This window comes from Berghia stephanieae, chromosome 1 (assembly GCF_034508935.2).
Source record: "Berghia stephanieae isolate SIO BIC M18660-M18661 chromosome 1, UCSD_Bste_1.3, whole genome shotgun sequence".
Lineage (NCBI taxonomy): Eukaryota > Metazoa > Mollusca > Gastropoda > Nudibranchia > Aeolidiidae > Berghia > Berghia stephanieae.
In genome coordinates, this window is record NC_088360.1 from 66,226,989 (window position 1) to 66,241,988 (window position 15,000).

The following is a 15,000-nucleotide window of genomic DNA, read 5'->3' on the forward strand; positions in this document are numbered from 1 at the left end:
ATTTGACAAGGTGCGCAGTATTTCAACGCACAACAATTATCTCAGTGCAAAACTATCGTAACTTGAGTTACGACAGTTCTGCACCCTACCCTCGATATATGATATTATATTGAAATAATATGTCACGTGCCCAATTAAAAAGCTCCGTGGAGTTTTTTTACGATGTCGAAAAATGTATTGTCTATTTAGACAAGAGAAATAGAGTTCAAATCTTGTTCAACACTTGAGTCTTCAATTTTTGAGTTCATTTACTTATCATCTTGTTCATGGCACGAGCACAATTCATTCAACGAACAGCAGCTATGCTTGTATTATAATATACATTTTACACTCGTATTATATTGATTACGAAACTATATCTCTGTGGCATTGGACACTTTTCATAAACGTATGAATATTGAATTTGTACTATAGTTATGTTTAACAAATCGCTTAGTTGTGTATAATAAAACTTTTAGTTTCAAGCTCAGATGGAACTTTATTCCGCAACGTACAAAAGTCAATAATAAAATTCTAGAACTCCACAAAAACTAATCATGATCAGGGTAGGAGGTGCAGTGTTTACGACCATAACAGCATTCCTAACACAATTTAATGGATTTCCGTCATCTTTTATGATCTCCATTCATCTTTTTCTTGGTAGATCAGAGAAAGGAGAGAACAATAATATGCTGTTTTTATGAAGATTAGGTAAAAAAAAGGATTGACGTCTGGGCTAAAATCCTAATTAAATCATATCAATGCCGAGAAGTCTTATGAACATTGTAAACCATGGACAAAAAATATCAGCCTTTCATTCAAACTACAGAATCAAAGTTGCCATACTCTGGAAAAACAAATTTCTTCATTTTGACTATTAACATTTTTTCTTCAAATATGAACCAACTAGAAGTAATCCTAAATATCAAAGATATCTTTGATATCTGAGGTTTAAGACTTTTTAGCAATTGAAGTCCCAGGTGTGAGGCATTTTTGCAAGTTGAGGGGCTTTGTAATAAATGGATATTTGAATCAAAAGAAGTCTAGTCAAAATCAAAGCTTATTTTTAATCCAAAAAGTGTTGCAACCCCGGTGCAAGAATCATGAGTAAACTTAGTCTTTATTGGTGTTGGCACAAACGTGTGTTTTCTTTTGGTTGCCGCCAGAAAATTGAATGATAAAATCAAAAAAGATGAATAACAATGTACCAATCAGAGACAACAAGATATGAAGTGAATAGAAAAGTGCCAGAAGACAATAGAGAATAAAAATTTTTCGCGGCGGTGGTGGGGTTCGAACCTGCGACCTTATTGGTACGACAACTCCGCCTGGCAGGTGAGAGCGTGGCTCTACCGTGTGAGCTATCCACGAACACACAAAATATTCGTTTCAAACCCAAAGTCATTACTAGATCCCTCTCTCACCCACTTCTTGAGACCGCCGATTCGTTCGTACACCACCATCGCGAATAATTTTGACCAGCAGTTAAGCTTAATAGCCAATATTCTCAACACAAACATATAACATAGAAACGATTGAGACATTGAGTATGCTCCGGTGTATGGGTGAATTTTTAATTCAGAAAAGTGAGTGGAGCAGGCACTTATGTTGGTAACAACAAGATATGAAGTGAATAGAAAAGTGCCAGAAGACAATAGAGAATAAAAATTTTTCGCGGCGGTGGTGGGGTTCGAACCTGCGACCTTATTGGTACGACAACTCCGCCTGGCAGGTGAGAGCGTGGCTCTACCGTGTGAGCTATCCACGAACACACAAAATATTCGTTTCAAACCCAAAGTCATTACTAGATCCCTCTCTCACCCACTTCTTGAGACCGCCGATTCGTTCGTACACCACCATCGCGAATAATTTTGACCAGCAGTTAAGCTTAATAGCCAATATTCTCAACACAAACATATAACATAGAAACGATTGAGACATTGAGTATGCTCCGGTGTATGGGGTGAATTTTTAATTCAGAAAAGTGAGTGGAGCAGGCACTTTGTTGGTAACAACAAGATATGAAGTGAATAGAAAAGTGCCAGAAGACAATAGAGAATAAAAATTTTTCGCGGCGGTGGTGGGGTTCGAACCTGCGACCTTATTGGTACGACAACTCCGCCTGGCAGGTGAGAGCGTGGCTCTACCGTGTGAGCTATCCACGAACACACAAAATATTCGTTTCAAACCCAAAGTCATTACTAGATCCCTCTCTCACCCACTTCTTGAGACCGCCGATTCGTTCGTACACCACCATCGCGAATAATTTTGACCAGCAGTTAAGCTTAATAGCCAATATTCTCAACACAAACATATAACATAGAAACGATTGAGACATTGAGTATGCTCCGGTGTATGGGGTGAATTTTTAATTCAGAAAAGTGAGTGGAGCAGGCACTTATGTTGGTAACAACAAGATATGAAGTGAATAGAAAAGTGCCAGAAGACAATAGAGATTCATTACTAGATGTGGGTGAGAGAGGGATCTAGTAATGACTTTGGGTTTGAAACGAATATTTTGTGTGTTCGTGGATAGCTCACACGGTAGAGCCACGCTCTCACCTGCCAGGCGGAGTTGTCGTACCAATAAGGTCGCAGGTTCGAACCCCACCACCGCCGCGAAAAATTTTTATTCTCTATTGTCTTCTGGCACTTTTCTATTCACTTCATATCTTGTTGTTACCAACATAAGTGCCTGCTCCACTCACTTTTCTGAATTAAAAATTCACCCCATACACCGGAGCATACTCAATGTCTCAATCGTTTCTATGTTATATGTTTGTGTTGAGAATATTGGCTATTAAGCTTAACTGCTGGTCAAAATTATTCGCGATGGTGGTGTACGAACGAATCGGCGGTCTCAAGAAGTGGGTGAGAGAGGGATCTAGTAATGACTTTGGGTTTGAAACGAATATTTTGTGTGTTCGTGGATAGCTCACACGGTAGAGCCACGCTCTCACCTGCCAGGCGGAGTTGTCGTACCAATAAGGTCGCAGGTTCGAACCCCACCACCGCCGCGAAAAATTTTTATTCTCTATTGTCTTCTGGCACTTTTCTATTCACTTCATATCTTGTTGTTACCAACATAAGTGCCTGCTCCACTCACTTTTCTGAATTAAAAATTTACCAATCAGAGAAGCCTTTTCAGGATCAAGGTGAAACCAATTTTTTAAACTATAACCCGAAGTTGGAATTAGAAACTCAGAAAGAAGATTTGTTTTCAGACTATTTATAATAATGAAAGTTTAAAAAGTGCACACCGGAACTAGACGAAATTTATACAACCTAATGTTCAACAAGCCGCATACTAAGTAATTCTGCAAAAGCTGGTGAGGGTACCAACACGGACTGAGGATTAGGCCCACATGGTCTAGATACAAAAAATGACTCATGAGAACATCTTACTTTCACACAAACCAAAAATCTTATGATTCTCACTTTGTTAAAAAACACGCTAGAAGGAAATACACCTGGGCCTCACCGGATGGGTACACAAAGAACCAGATAGACTATATTCTAACAAGTAAAATGTGGTTTACACGTTTTTCTGATTGCACAACAAAACCAGGTGCCAACTGTGACGCCAACCACATCCTTCTGACAGCAAAAATTAAGATGAAAGGTTTTAGACAGAAAAAAAGCAGAAGCATAGGTGATCCGATATGACACAGATAAACTAAAAGATCCAGAAACAAAAGCCAGATGTGTTGCCAAAACTGAAAACCGATTTGAGGTCCTCTGTACCATCAAATAGGAAAAAAAACACCATAAGATCTGTGAATAGATATGAGAAATATATATATCACGAGACAGCGGACTCAATCCTTGGACGAAAGCGAAAGAAAAAGACACAACCATGGATAAGCGAAAAAAAAAGCAATCTGACTAACTGTAAAAGAGAAGCCAGAATTAAAGGACAATGAAAGAATATTTTTTAAAAACTGAAACGACATGTCAAAAAGCAAATCAAAGACGATAAACAAGCCTGACTAAAAAGGGAATGTCGAAACATAAATAAATTTGATCTTTGCAAAATGTCGAGGGAAATGTATGATAAAATCAATACAAGGAACCAAAAGCAGTTCAAACCTGACCAATTGGCAATAAAAGACTCTCAAGGGCATACCCTAACATATCCTGAACAAATCATGCTGCGATGGAAGGAGTACGAAGAACAACTCTTCAAATCACAACAGGCGAAGGACATACACACATGAAAGCAATAAAGAACCAAAAAGAACCAGCACCGATGATACACGAAATAGAAAAGGCTTTATTAAGAGTAAAGTATGGTAAATCTCCGCGACTGGATGGCATCTTAGCAGAACTTATAAAAGCGAATGGAGAACATGCGGCACTCACTATGCTGCAAGATCTGGGAGACATGTCAATGGCTAGAGGAATGGAAACAACAAGAAATTGTAATGTTACATAAATCAGGAGACACAAAGGAATGCAGCAATTACAGAACCATAGCACTCATTAGTCGTGCTAGTAAAATCATGCTCCATGTCATCCTAGAAAGATTAAAAGTTAAAATGGAAACGGAGCTAGCAGAGGAACAGGAAGGTTTCCGACCAGGAAGAGGTGCTGGAGATATGCTCTGGCCACTTCAAGTCATCATAGAAAAACAAAATGAAATTCACTAAGAGGCATACATCATCTTCATAGATTACAGCAAAGCGTTTGCCAGTGTTGATCATGAACAACTTTTTTAGACTCTACACGACATCGGTTTCTCATCACACCTTGTTACCCTCATACAATCTTTATACACATACCAGGAACTTAGAATTCGTTGAAACAACAAACACACCGAAAGGTTCACAGTAGGAGCAGGTGTAAGACATTGTTGCATTCTGTCACCACATCTATTCAGCACATACACCGAAAAAATAATGAGAGAAAAACAGCTGCTGAAAATTTTGGAATTAAAATAGGAGGAAACATATCAGATTTCAGAAATGCAGATGGCGCCGCAGTCCTCGCTAACAACCACACAGAAGCAACAACATTCATTAATGATCTGACAATCAACGATAATGACAAAATACAACTCACAACATCAGCAAAAAATCTCGGCATCACCTTAGAGAGTGATATGTCTATGAACAAACATATTAACAATGTGAGAACAAGTGCTATCTGCATTCTAAGAAATATCAGAACAATCAGACCATTTATTAATAGGGAAACTTGCAACAAATTGGTAACATCTTTGATATTCCCGAAAATGGACTACTGCAATGCACTGTTTGTTGGTTTCACAAAGGACAAAATAAACAGACTCCAGAAAATACAGAACATGGCAACCCGCGTTGTACTGCAGAAAGACAGGAAAACTGCAGCTCCCGAATTACTACAGCAGCTGCATTGGCTGCCAGTGGACCAGCGGATTAAATATAAATCTTCAACTATCGTTTTCAAATGCATATCTCTCAAACCTCGTTGAACGGTATAACCCACAGCGATCGCTTCGATCAACGAACGACCTCAAATTGAAAACACCCCGCTGTCGAGTGAAGGCTGGTGAACGCGCCTTTCAGCATTCTGGTCCAAGGTTGTGGAATTTACTACCACTAGAGATACGTTCTTCGTCTTCACTAGAGGAATTCAAGCGTCGATTGAAGACATTCTTATTCCGACAGGCTTTCTTTTGATTATGTGTATAATTAACGTTGGTCATGTACTGTGTTAGGGCTTAATGATTAAGTTAATCTATGTTATGCGCCCAGAGCATGAAGGGATGTTTGGCGTACTATGAATCTATACCATTATTATTATTGTTTATCTAAACAACGTAGGTGAGCTTAAAGGCCTCAAACTTAATCCAAAACGACAAAATACATGGACATTAGAGAAGTTTATGATCAAGCTATACTCACTAAAAACGAAGAGATTGAAGGTGTGTCTCACTTTCGATATTTGGGATCCTTTAAAACGCAAAATAGCGACTGATCGGTGGATACAAATAAACGAATTGAAAGACAAATTAGTAAAAGTATTGGTGTGGACAGTATTGACCTTCGTCGCAGAAGTATGGGCCCTTAAGATCAAAGACATGAAACGTATGAACTCTGCTGAAATGTAGTTTTACATAAGGATGGTGAAGATACGTTGGAGGGAAAGAAGAACAAATAACAGCATACTGGAAGAGCTGGAAGTCATGTCAGAACTATTAAATGTAATCAAAAGGAAAAAACTCAGTTTTTTCGGTCATATATGCCGAAAACCATGCATCCTAATGAAAGATGTGGTACAGGGGAAATTTTGGTCAAACGAAGAAGGAGAAGACATAGGCCTAGTTATATAAAATATCATAGAATGGACAGAGATGAATCGAAGAGAAACGATAGCGTCAACAGACGCAAGGAATGGGCAGGCATTTGTCATCACAGAGTGCAGGCAGCCAACGGCAATGAGGACGACGCTGGATAGTAAGCAAGTAAGTAGTTGCACTGATAATTTTGTGTCCTTAGCTCTGCATTCGTTATTCGTGGTCGTTTTGTGATTGTTGTATATTGTTTTGAATGGTGGTTCATGCTGCTAATGTGTCGAAGTGTTGTTGGTTGTTATGTTAGCTTTATTGTTGATTGCCTTTTGAAAAGCATTTTCCTTGTAAGGGGCAATCGTTTTTTCCCCTGCAGTTGCAAATTGATTGTTGTGGTTCGTGATTATCTGTTTCGTGTTATATAGGCAGTTGTACCTTTTGTGTACGTTGTTCCTATTTATTATTCTATGAAGCCGTTAGTTATGGGGGAAATAATTATCAATGAGAACGAGAAATTGTTTGCCAATATTTGTTATGACTGATTTGGTAAATGGTGGGTTGAACCATATTATGTTCTGTTGGTAGTTTTAGACGGGATGCGAATATAATGAAACATTTTTTTCTTGTTATGGGATACCTAATAATTTCAGTCGACTTGCAAAACAAAGGATATGCCTCTAAAATAATCTGAAATGAGTGTGATTAGAATAGCAGACGCATATCGTATATTGTTTTACACACATGATACTAATATCTTACCTGCAAATACAAGACAACCTTGCAGACTCCTGTACCAAAAAACCAGGTCTCTGTGACATCATTGACCAAAGTAGGTGGCAGGCAGATAAGAATGACAAGGAAGTCACCAACGGCAAGATTGACGATGAAAACATTGGTAACGGTCCTCATATTCTGGTTCTGGAAGACAGCAAAGCACACCAAAGCATTTCCTACTAGGCCGACGACAAAGGTGACAAAATAAAGAAATATAAAGAACCATTCGTAAGGGGTTGGCTTTATATAGCTCCGTATCATGTCAAAATAGTCGTCCTCATTCAGGCAGTAGTCGTTCCAACAATCCGTTTTATTTTCTAGACCAGTGATATTGGAGGTAACGAATTTATCCCCTTCACTTGGATCCGTGGTAATATCACTATCCATCATGGCTGTTTGGAATTGGTGAATTGTGCTGTTTACAGAAATCATCGATATTTGATGCTGTGTAACACTGGAATTAATGTCCCAATGTCGCTATAGAATAATAAACATCTATAGATTTGTCTTTCATATATTGTCGATCGATAAAAAATCAAACCAAGAAATGAAAATCAATCTACTAAAATTGGTTGGACACCATGAACTGTGTTGCACTAGCCCAAAAACACAGTAGATTGAGAATAAAACATGGCGTATCCCTATGCAAAGAATCTACATGAAAACCGGCGTTCTCGCTGCAATCTGTTATTTTCCACTTGTCCTTTTTCTGTAACGATAAAAAATGTATTGTTTTTCATTTTAAAATTAAAGCCATATGTCAGTAAATGGAAAGATGGATTATTGAGATTTCCAAACAAAATCTCATATAAACGATTGAGAGATGATAAAAGGGCACGGCACAGTAAAGGGATCTAAATTTATATAACTGATACCAAAACGGAGTGGTTCAATCAAAGCCAAGTTTTTAGGTTTTGGTGCTGAGGACATAAAATAGTTTTGAGTTGTTATTTTCAAATTTTTAAAGTATTATGTATTATAGAAAAGTTTAAAATGTTGTTGCCCTACCATTTATTAGCTGTTCACTTTTAACATTTAATGGCTTTTTACTTTCTTACTATTTGAATTGCCAAAATATATTTTAAAAGATACGACTATTAGTTCAGAATTTGCCAGATTACGAAATTAATTCTTACAAAAATTTCAAAATAATGATTGTTTTACCTAGTCAACATATCAGAGAGAACACTCAAAATAACATAAAGTAAGTGTAAAATATGCTAGAGTCATCATCTCTACATTCCGACAACATAACGCTCCATCTAATCCAGTGTGATTTTGTAATTAATAATGCAAAGACAAATAAGAATTGTGAATAAATTAATAGATAAATATTACAACTGGATAGCTTTGACCCTGCAAAAGGCAAGCGGCCGATATCTGGTATAGCATTGATGGTTCTGCAATGCACTAGGGTATCTTTTCTCCTTCCTATAGATGGTAGAGGAAGGGACTCTTAAACTTAGTTAATTTAGTGTTTTTTAAACATTTAAGCCAGATATCACTCTTCCCATACTATTTCAATTATAAGTACAGTAACTTATTAGATAGAAGAAGCAATAGTTGACTAGGAAACAATGAAAACTTAAAAGTTACAATCTGTAAAACAAAGCCTTGGAAAAACAAATAAAATCTTCACGTAAATCAATTTGTTGATCCTTACTTAAAACAGGAACATCGAGATTTTGAAGGAGGGGAGGAGATAAGAGTACGAAGTAAAGACTAAGAAAACAACAATTTCCGGCAATTTATTATGCTTCGACAAAATGTGACCTAGTTTTAGCTTCTTAGTCAAAAAACACAGCAGGAAGCATGACCTAGATTTTACATAAAATAGGCGTCATTTTCACAGCAGTCAAAGTCTGTGAATTGGGGTCTCTTTATGAACAATCGAATCATTCATGTGCCATGCCATTCATCTCTTTTCTACCTTATTCTCACATCAATCAAGCTCATTGGCCTAAAAAATCCTTCTGACCACAATGTTTGTCTTCGATTCACAAAATCATCCATCAGCAACCTAATAAATAAACGTAAATGTTGCCGCTCAAAGCTCGAAGAAATAAATAACAATGTGAAATTGAATGTAAGCTTGAATTTATTATACGAAAGCATATAAAATGGACGTTTCGGGTTTCCCCTTTATCAATAAAACAGGATGAATGAAACACTACAGATGAATGAGATAACGTGGTAGTGGCGTTGCTATCTCACAATCATAAACAACAATACTGAGTTTGCGCGTCGGGGCTCTAACGGGGCCCATTAGAGATAGACGACGATTGGGATTGTTTGGAAGCTTTAACCCTTTGCCCACTAGTCATTATGATATCGGAAATGCTATCGCCGTCTACATCTACGCCAGAATAGAAATAGAGGGTGGAGCCTACCATGATATAACATTTTATGGAGCCCTAATTTCATCATATCAGTTCTGTCCACTGACAGGTGGGTGGGTATCGCTTTCAAGAACTTATGTCCTTATATTATGAAATCCTGAGTTTTTGACCAATCAACGATTGCTCTTTTGATAGCTCGCTTGTCAACATGAGTCAGCTCAGCCCTTGATTTATGTATCACAGGCGGGATATGTTGTGTAACTTCAAAGACCACGGTTGACCGAAAGCGATGAATGGAAGCCCTACTATGGCGTGGAGAACGAGGTCTTGTATGTATAGTTACGTCATATCTCAACGCTCGTGAATTCTTAGTAAGGCTGGACTCACAATCAAAATACGAAATCTGTGTTTTAAACTCTTGAATCAATCGAGTTACATCAGTGCGTTCGTCTCATTGAGAAATGAAAAACGATATATCAATCAAGAACATCGACCGGAAAATAAGAAAATTATCATAAAATTATAAAATTTGAGAAAGCTGTTTTCAAAATCAAATCTATTACAAAAAAAGGTTATTTCTAGACCGATTTTTATGAGACAAAGACAATTTTTCTCCACTTTTCAAGCTGATTCCAACAATGAGGTTTTCAAATTTATCGCAATTAGATTATTTGTCATTATTTTATTTTTTAAATACCCAATTGACTGCTCAGGAAATGAATACGTAATCCTTGATGGCTAGCGAGTAGGTGTTAAATTTTGCTTACCCTTTCCCAAGCAGACGCACACACACACATACACACACACACACACACACACAAACACACATCCACAGACTTATCGTCGTCTAGCATCCTATCGTTCGGCTCGACGATTAAAAGGGGTTCGTATCGTCGCTAAAATAATTACAAAATACAGATATTTAAAATATCTTTATAGTAATGTGAATTACATATTTTAATGCTCTAATATATCAAGAATGATCATTATTATGATTTATTACGGTGTGAATTGAATTAGACTTTTAAAACTGAAGTTTAATCTGACACCCTACTCGCTGTTATCATTCGAGTCTAAGTTGTAATTAGGCAACTTTGGCCAGAAGTGAAAGACATACATTGTGTGTTCAGTCTCTGTGTGTGTGTGTGTGTCTGTGTGTGTGTGTGTGTGTGTGTGTCCGTTGCGTGGGAAAGGGATACGCAAAATTTAACACCAACTCGCTAGCCATCAAGGATTACGTATTCATTTCCTGAGCAGTCAATTGGGTATTTAAAAAATAAAATAATGACAAATAATCTAATTGCGATAAATTTGAAAACCTCATTGTTGGAATCAGCTTGAAAAGTGGAGAAAAATTGTCTTTGTCTCATAAAAATCGGTCTAGAAATAACCTTTTTTGTAATAGATTTGATTTTGAAAACAGCTTTCTCAAATTTTATAATTTTATGATAATTTTCTTTTTTTCCGGTCGATGTTCTTGATTGATATATCGTTTTTCATTTCTCAATGAGACGAACGCACTGATGTAACTCGATTGATTCAAGAGTTTAAAACACAGATTTCGTGTTTTGATTGTGAGTCCAGCCTTACTAAGAATTCACGAGCGTTGAGATATGACGTAACTATACATACAAGACCTCGTTTCCACGCCATAGTAGGGCTTCCATTCATCGCTTTCGGTCAACCGTGGTCTTTGAAGTTACACAACATATCCCGCCTGTGATACATAAATCAAGGGCTGAGCTGACTCATGTTGACAAGCGAGCTATCAAAAGAGCAATCTTTGATTGGTCAAAAACTCAGGATTTCATAATATAAGGACATAAGTTCTTGAAAGCGATACCCACCCACCCAGTGGACAGAACTGATATGATGAAATTAGGGCTCCATGAAATGTTATATCATGGTAGGCTCCACCCTCTATTTCTATTCTGGCGTAGATGTAGACGGCGATAGCATTTCCGATATCATAATGACTAGTGGGCAAAGGGTTAAAGCTTCCAAACAATCCCAATCGTCGTCTATCTCTAATGGGCCCCGTTAGAGCCCCGACGCGCAATCTGTCTAGTAACGATTACACACACTTCCCGTAGACTGTCCTAGTGTCTAGTGACATGAAACAGTGCTGTAGAAGTTAAACAATAATAATTATACTTGAAATGTTTATATATTTATATATATATATATATATATATATATATATATATATATATATATATATATATAATATATATATATATATATATATATACGGCATGTGGGGGGAGAAGACTTGAAGATGAAAGAGGGGAGTAATAGTAATACTTATAAAAACAGAAATACGAGGACAAGACAATGATGTCCTAAGCCAACGAACAATGCACGTTTGGAGTCCTTGTCTTCGAAAACCTGACACTAACCAAAATTACGCCAAAATACAAGGCGACGACAACATAAAAAGTGAATCATGAGTTGTATTTAATAGTTCAACCAATGGAATCATCTTGAGAATTGCTTAAACCTCGCACTAGGCTGTGCACAAATTTTTTTTTTTTTTAAAGGCATGGTATCAGGCTATAAAAGGAACAAAAATGATGTCACTCAGGTCTTTATTTTTGTTTTTCGCAGCAATTTTTATAAGTGAAATAAAAATGAGCACATTCTGACTTTCTCTTGTTTTTAGCGAGCCATTTTCATGAGTAGTTCTCACTAAAGCCTTTCAATCAGACTATACACGTTCAAGGTTACACATAGTTTTGTGTGTTGGTACGTTATATCGGGCTGACGAATGTTGTGAGGTTTGTTTGTTTTTGTTTTTTTTTTGGTTAAGCGCATAGCATCAATTAGATAACGAAGGTAACAGTCTCATCGTAGCCTTTGTAAACTCATAGCCTTACACTGGTCAAATTATTACGTCAAAAGATAAGTTTTTGGCCACTGAAAGAAAACAAAGTGTGAGTTGTATTCAATAGATCAACCAATGGGATCATTTGTTTCCCCTAAGGTGGACCCTCCATTAGACCACCCCAGGTACACATCACACAGAACGTCGGCAAATAACGTAGGTGCAGTGCAACGGCTTTGAATGCTCCCTCCATGGGACACACGATATCATCGGCAGTCATCTTTGTTATTGATTTTAGTCAGCCAATTTTATGAGTAGTTTTCACTAAGTCCTCCAGAGGATTCACGGCATCGACGCACAGCATCGACAGTTAGGTAACGTTAGACACGCCACGAAGTGAACAACACTCTTTCATCATGGATTGCTCTGATGAAGAAATTCTGATAAATTTAATCACACTAATGTAAAGGCAATGGAAGAGAAAAACGTCTTCGTCTTCGTCTTCGTCTTCTTCTTCTTCTTCTTCTTCTTCTTCTTCTTCTTCTTCTTCTTCTTCTTCTTCTTCTTCTTCTTCTTCTTCTTCTTCTTCCTTCTTCTTCTTCTTCTTCTTCTTCTTCTTCTTCTTCTTCTTCTTCTTCTTCTTCTCTTCTTCTTCTTCTTCTTTTTTCTTTCTTCTTCTTCTTCTTCTTCTTCTTCTTCTTCTTCTTCTTCTTCTTCTTTTTTCTTCCTTCTTTCTTCTTCTTCTTCTTCTTCTTCTTCTTCTTCTTCTTCTTCTTCTTCTTCTTCTTTCTTCTTCTTCTTCTTCTTTTCTTCTTTCTTTTCTTCTTTTTTCTTCTTCTTCTTCTTCTTCTTCTTCTTCTTCTTCTTCTTCTTTCTTCTTCTTCTTCTCTTCTTCTTCTTCTTCTTCTTCTTCTTCTTCTTCTTCTCTTCTTCTTCTTCTTCTTCTCTCCTTCTTCTTCTTCTTCTTCTTCTTCTTCTTCTTCTTCTTCTTCTTCTTCTTCTTCTTCTTCTTCTTCTTCTTCTTCTTCTTCTTCTTCTTCTTCTTCTTCTTCTTCTTCTTCTTCTTCTCTTCTTTTCTTCTTCTTCTTCTTCTTCTTCTTCTTCTTCTTCTTCTTCTTCTTCTTCTTCTTCTTCTTCTTTTCTTCTTCTTCTTCTTCTTCTTCTTCTTTTCTTTTCTTCTTCTTCTTCCTCTCTTCTTCTTCTTCTTTCTTCTTCTTCTCTCTTCTTCTTCTTCTTCTTCTTATTTTATTATTATTATTATTATTATTATTATTATTATTATTATTATCAAATCATCATCATCATCATCATCATCATTTATTACTGTTTCGTCACGACCATATTATCGACCCCGGGAATATACTCATGTCATCATCATCAACGTCTACATTCCACCATCATCAGACAACACCACGGCGAAAAATATTTTGAGGAAAGAAATACAGGACATTCAAATTAAGTCACTCGGTGCCGTATTGATGGTCACTGGCGATTTTAACCAATGCAACGATTGCACTCTCCCGGGACTTCATCAATACGTGGACTGCGAGACAAGGGACAAAAAAACATTAGATTTATTCCTGTGTAATATTAAAAATAGTTATAAATGTTTACCCCGTGCCCAATTAGGTTTATCTGACCACTGCATGCTCTTGCTACTCCCCACATACCGCCATGTTTTAAACGTGTAAAACCATTAAAGAAAAGTGTACAGATCTGGAACGGAAGTGTGTATGAAGATTTGCGTGGTTGTTTTGAATGCACTGACTGGAATGTTTTTATCGAATCATGTGATAGTGTGGATGAGCTGAATGACTTTGTGAGTGAGTATTTAAAATTCTGTGAACAGCTAGTGTGTTGTAAAAAAGAAATAAAATATTATCCTAATAACAAGCCTTGGATAACAAAAGATCTAAAACTTTTATTGAACCAAAAGAAAACTCTCTTTACTAGTGGAAACAAAAAAGATCTGGAAGATGAAATGACTATTGAAGTCAGTGAAGAAGAATCGAGATTCGTATTTTCGAAACTAAACGAGATGAAGGCTGCTGGGCCGGATGGATTGAAAGGAAAATTATTAAAAGAATGTGCCCATCAGCTTTCCCCCATTTATACACATATTTTTAACTGGTCCCTTCAATGCGTTTCGATCCCTGAAATTTGGAAAACTTCAAAAATTATTCCTGTTCCAAAAAAAAAAAAGAAAACTTGAATCTATGAACGATCTCAGACCTGTTGCACTGACTTCAATAGTCATGAATCTTTAGAAAAACTTGTTCTTGTTAAAATTAGGAACCAGTTTATGCCATTGAGTGATAGTCATCAATTTGCTTACAAACCATGACGTGGCGTAGAGGATGCCATTTTGCTGTTTACAAACAATATCTACAGGCATCTAGATCACGCTAAGAGCTATAGCAGATTGCTTTTTGCAGATTTTTCTTCAGCGTTCAATACAATGCAACCTCAGTTGGTTGTTCAAAAATTGACGTCTGAATTTAAACAAGTATATAATTGCTTGGGTGCTCGAATTTCTTACGGAGAGAGCACAATATGTTCAATTAGGACAAAACATATCTTCATGTATAGCTACAAATACTGGTGCTCCTCAAGGTTGTATATTGTCCCCTGTATTATTCACAATATACACGAATGACTGCAGAAGTCAAAACCTGAGTGTACCTTTAATAAAGTTTGCAGATGACACCGCTCTTCAAGGCCTCACAACAAATGGCAACGAAGTGGCTTATAGGCAAGGAATTGATAGATTTGTGTCTTGGTGTGATGCCCACCACCTAGAGCTTAACATAAGC

General features: G+C 37.0%; 1 protein-coding gene across 2 annotated transcripts in view; it reads right to left on the bottom strand.

Annotated features, from left to right (window-relative positions):
• Positions 1–15,000, bottom strand: part of LOC144979751 (orexin receptor type 2-like) — a 218,224-nt gene that overhangs the window by 157,118 nt on the left and 46,106 nt on the right. For both annotated transcript variants that reach the window (XM_078926750.1, XM_078926740.1), the window contains exon 2: positions 7,010–7,733. In XM_078926750.1, the coding sequence (XP_078782876.1) occupies positions 7,010–7,456 (447 nt within the window). In that variant the 5' untranslated portion in view covers positions 7,457–7,733. The remainder of the gene's footprint in view (positions 1–7,009; positions 7,734–15,000) is intronic.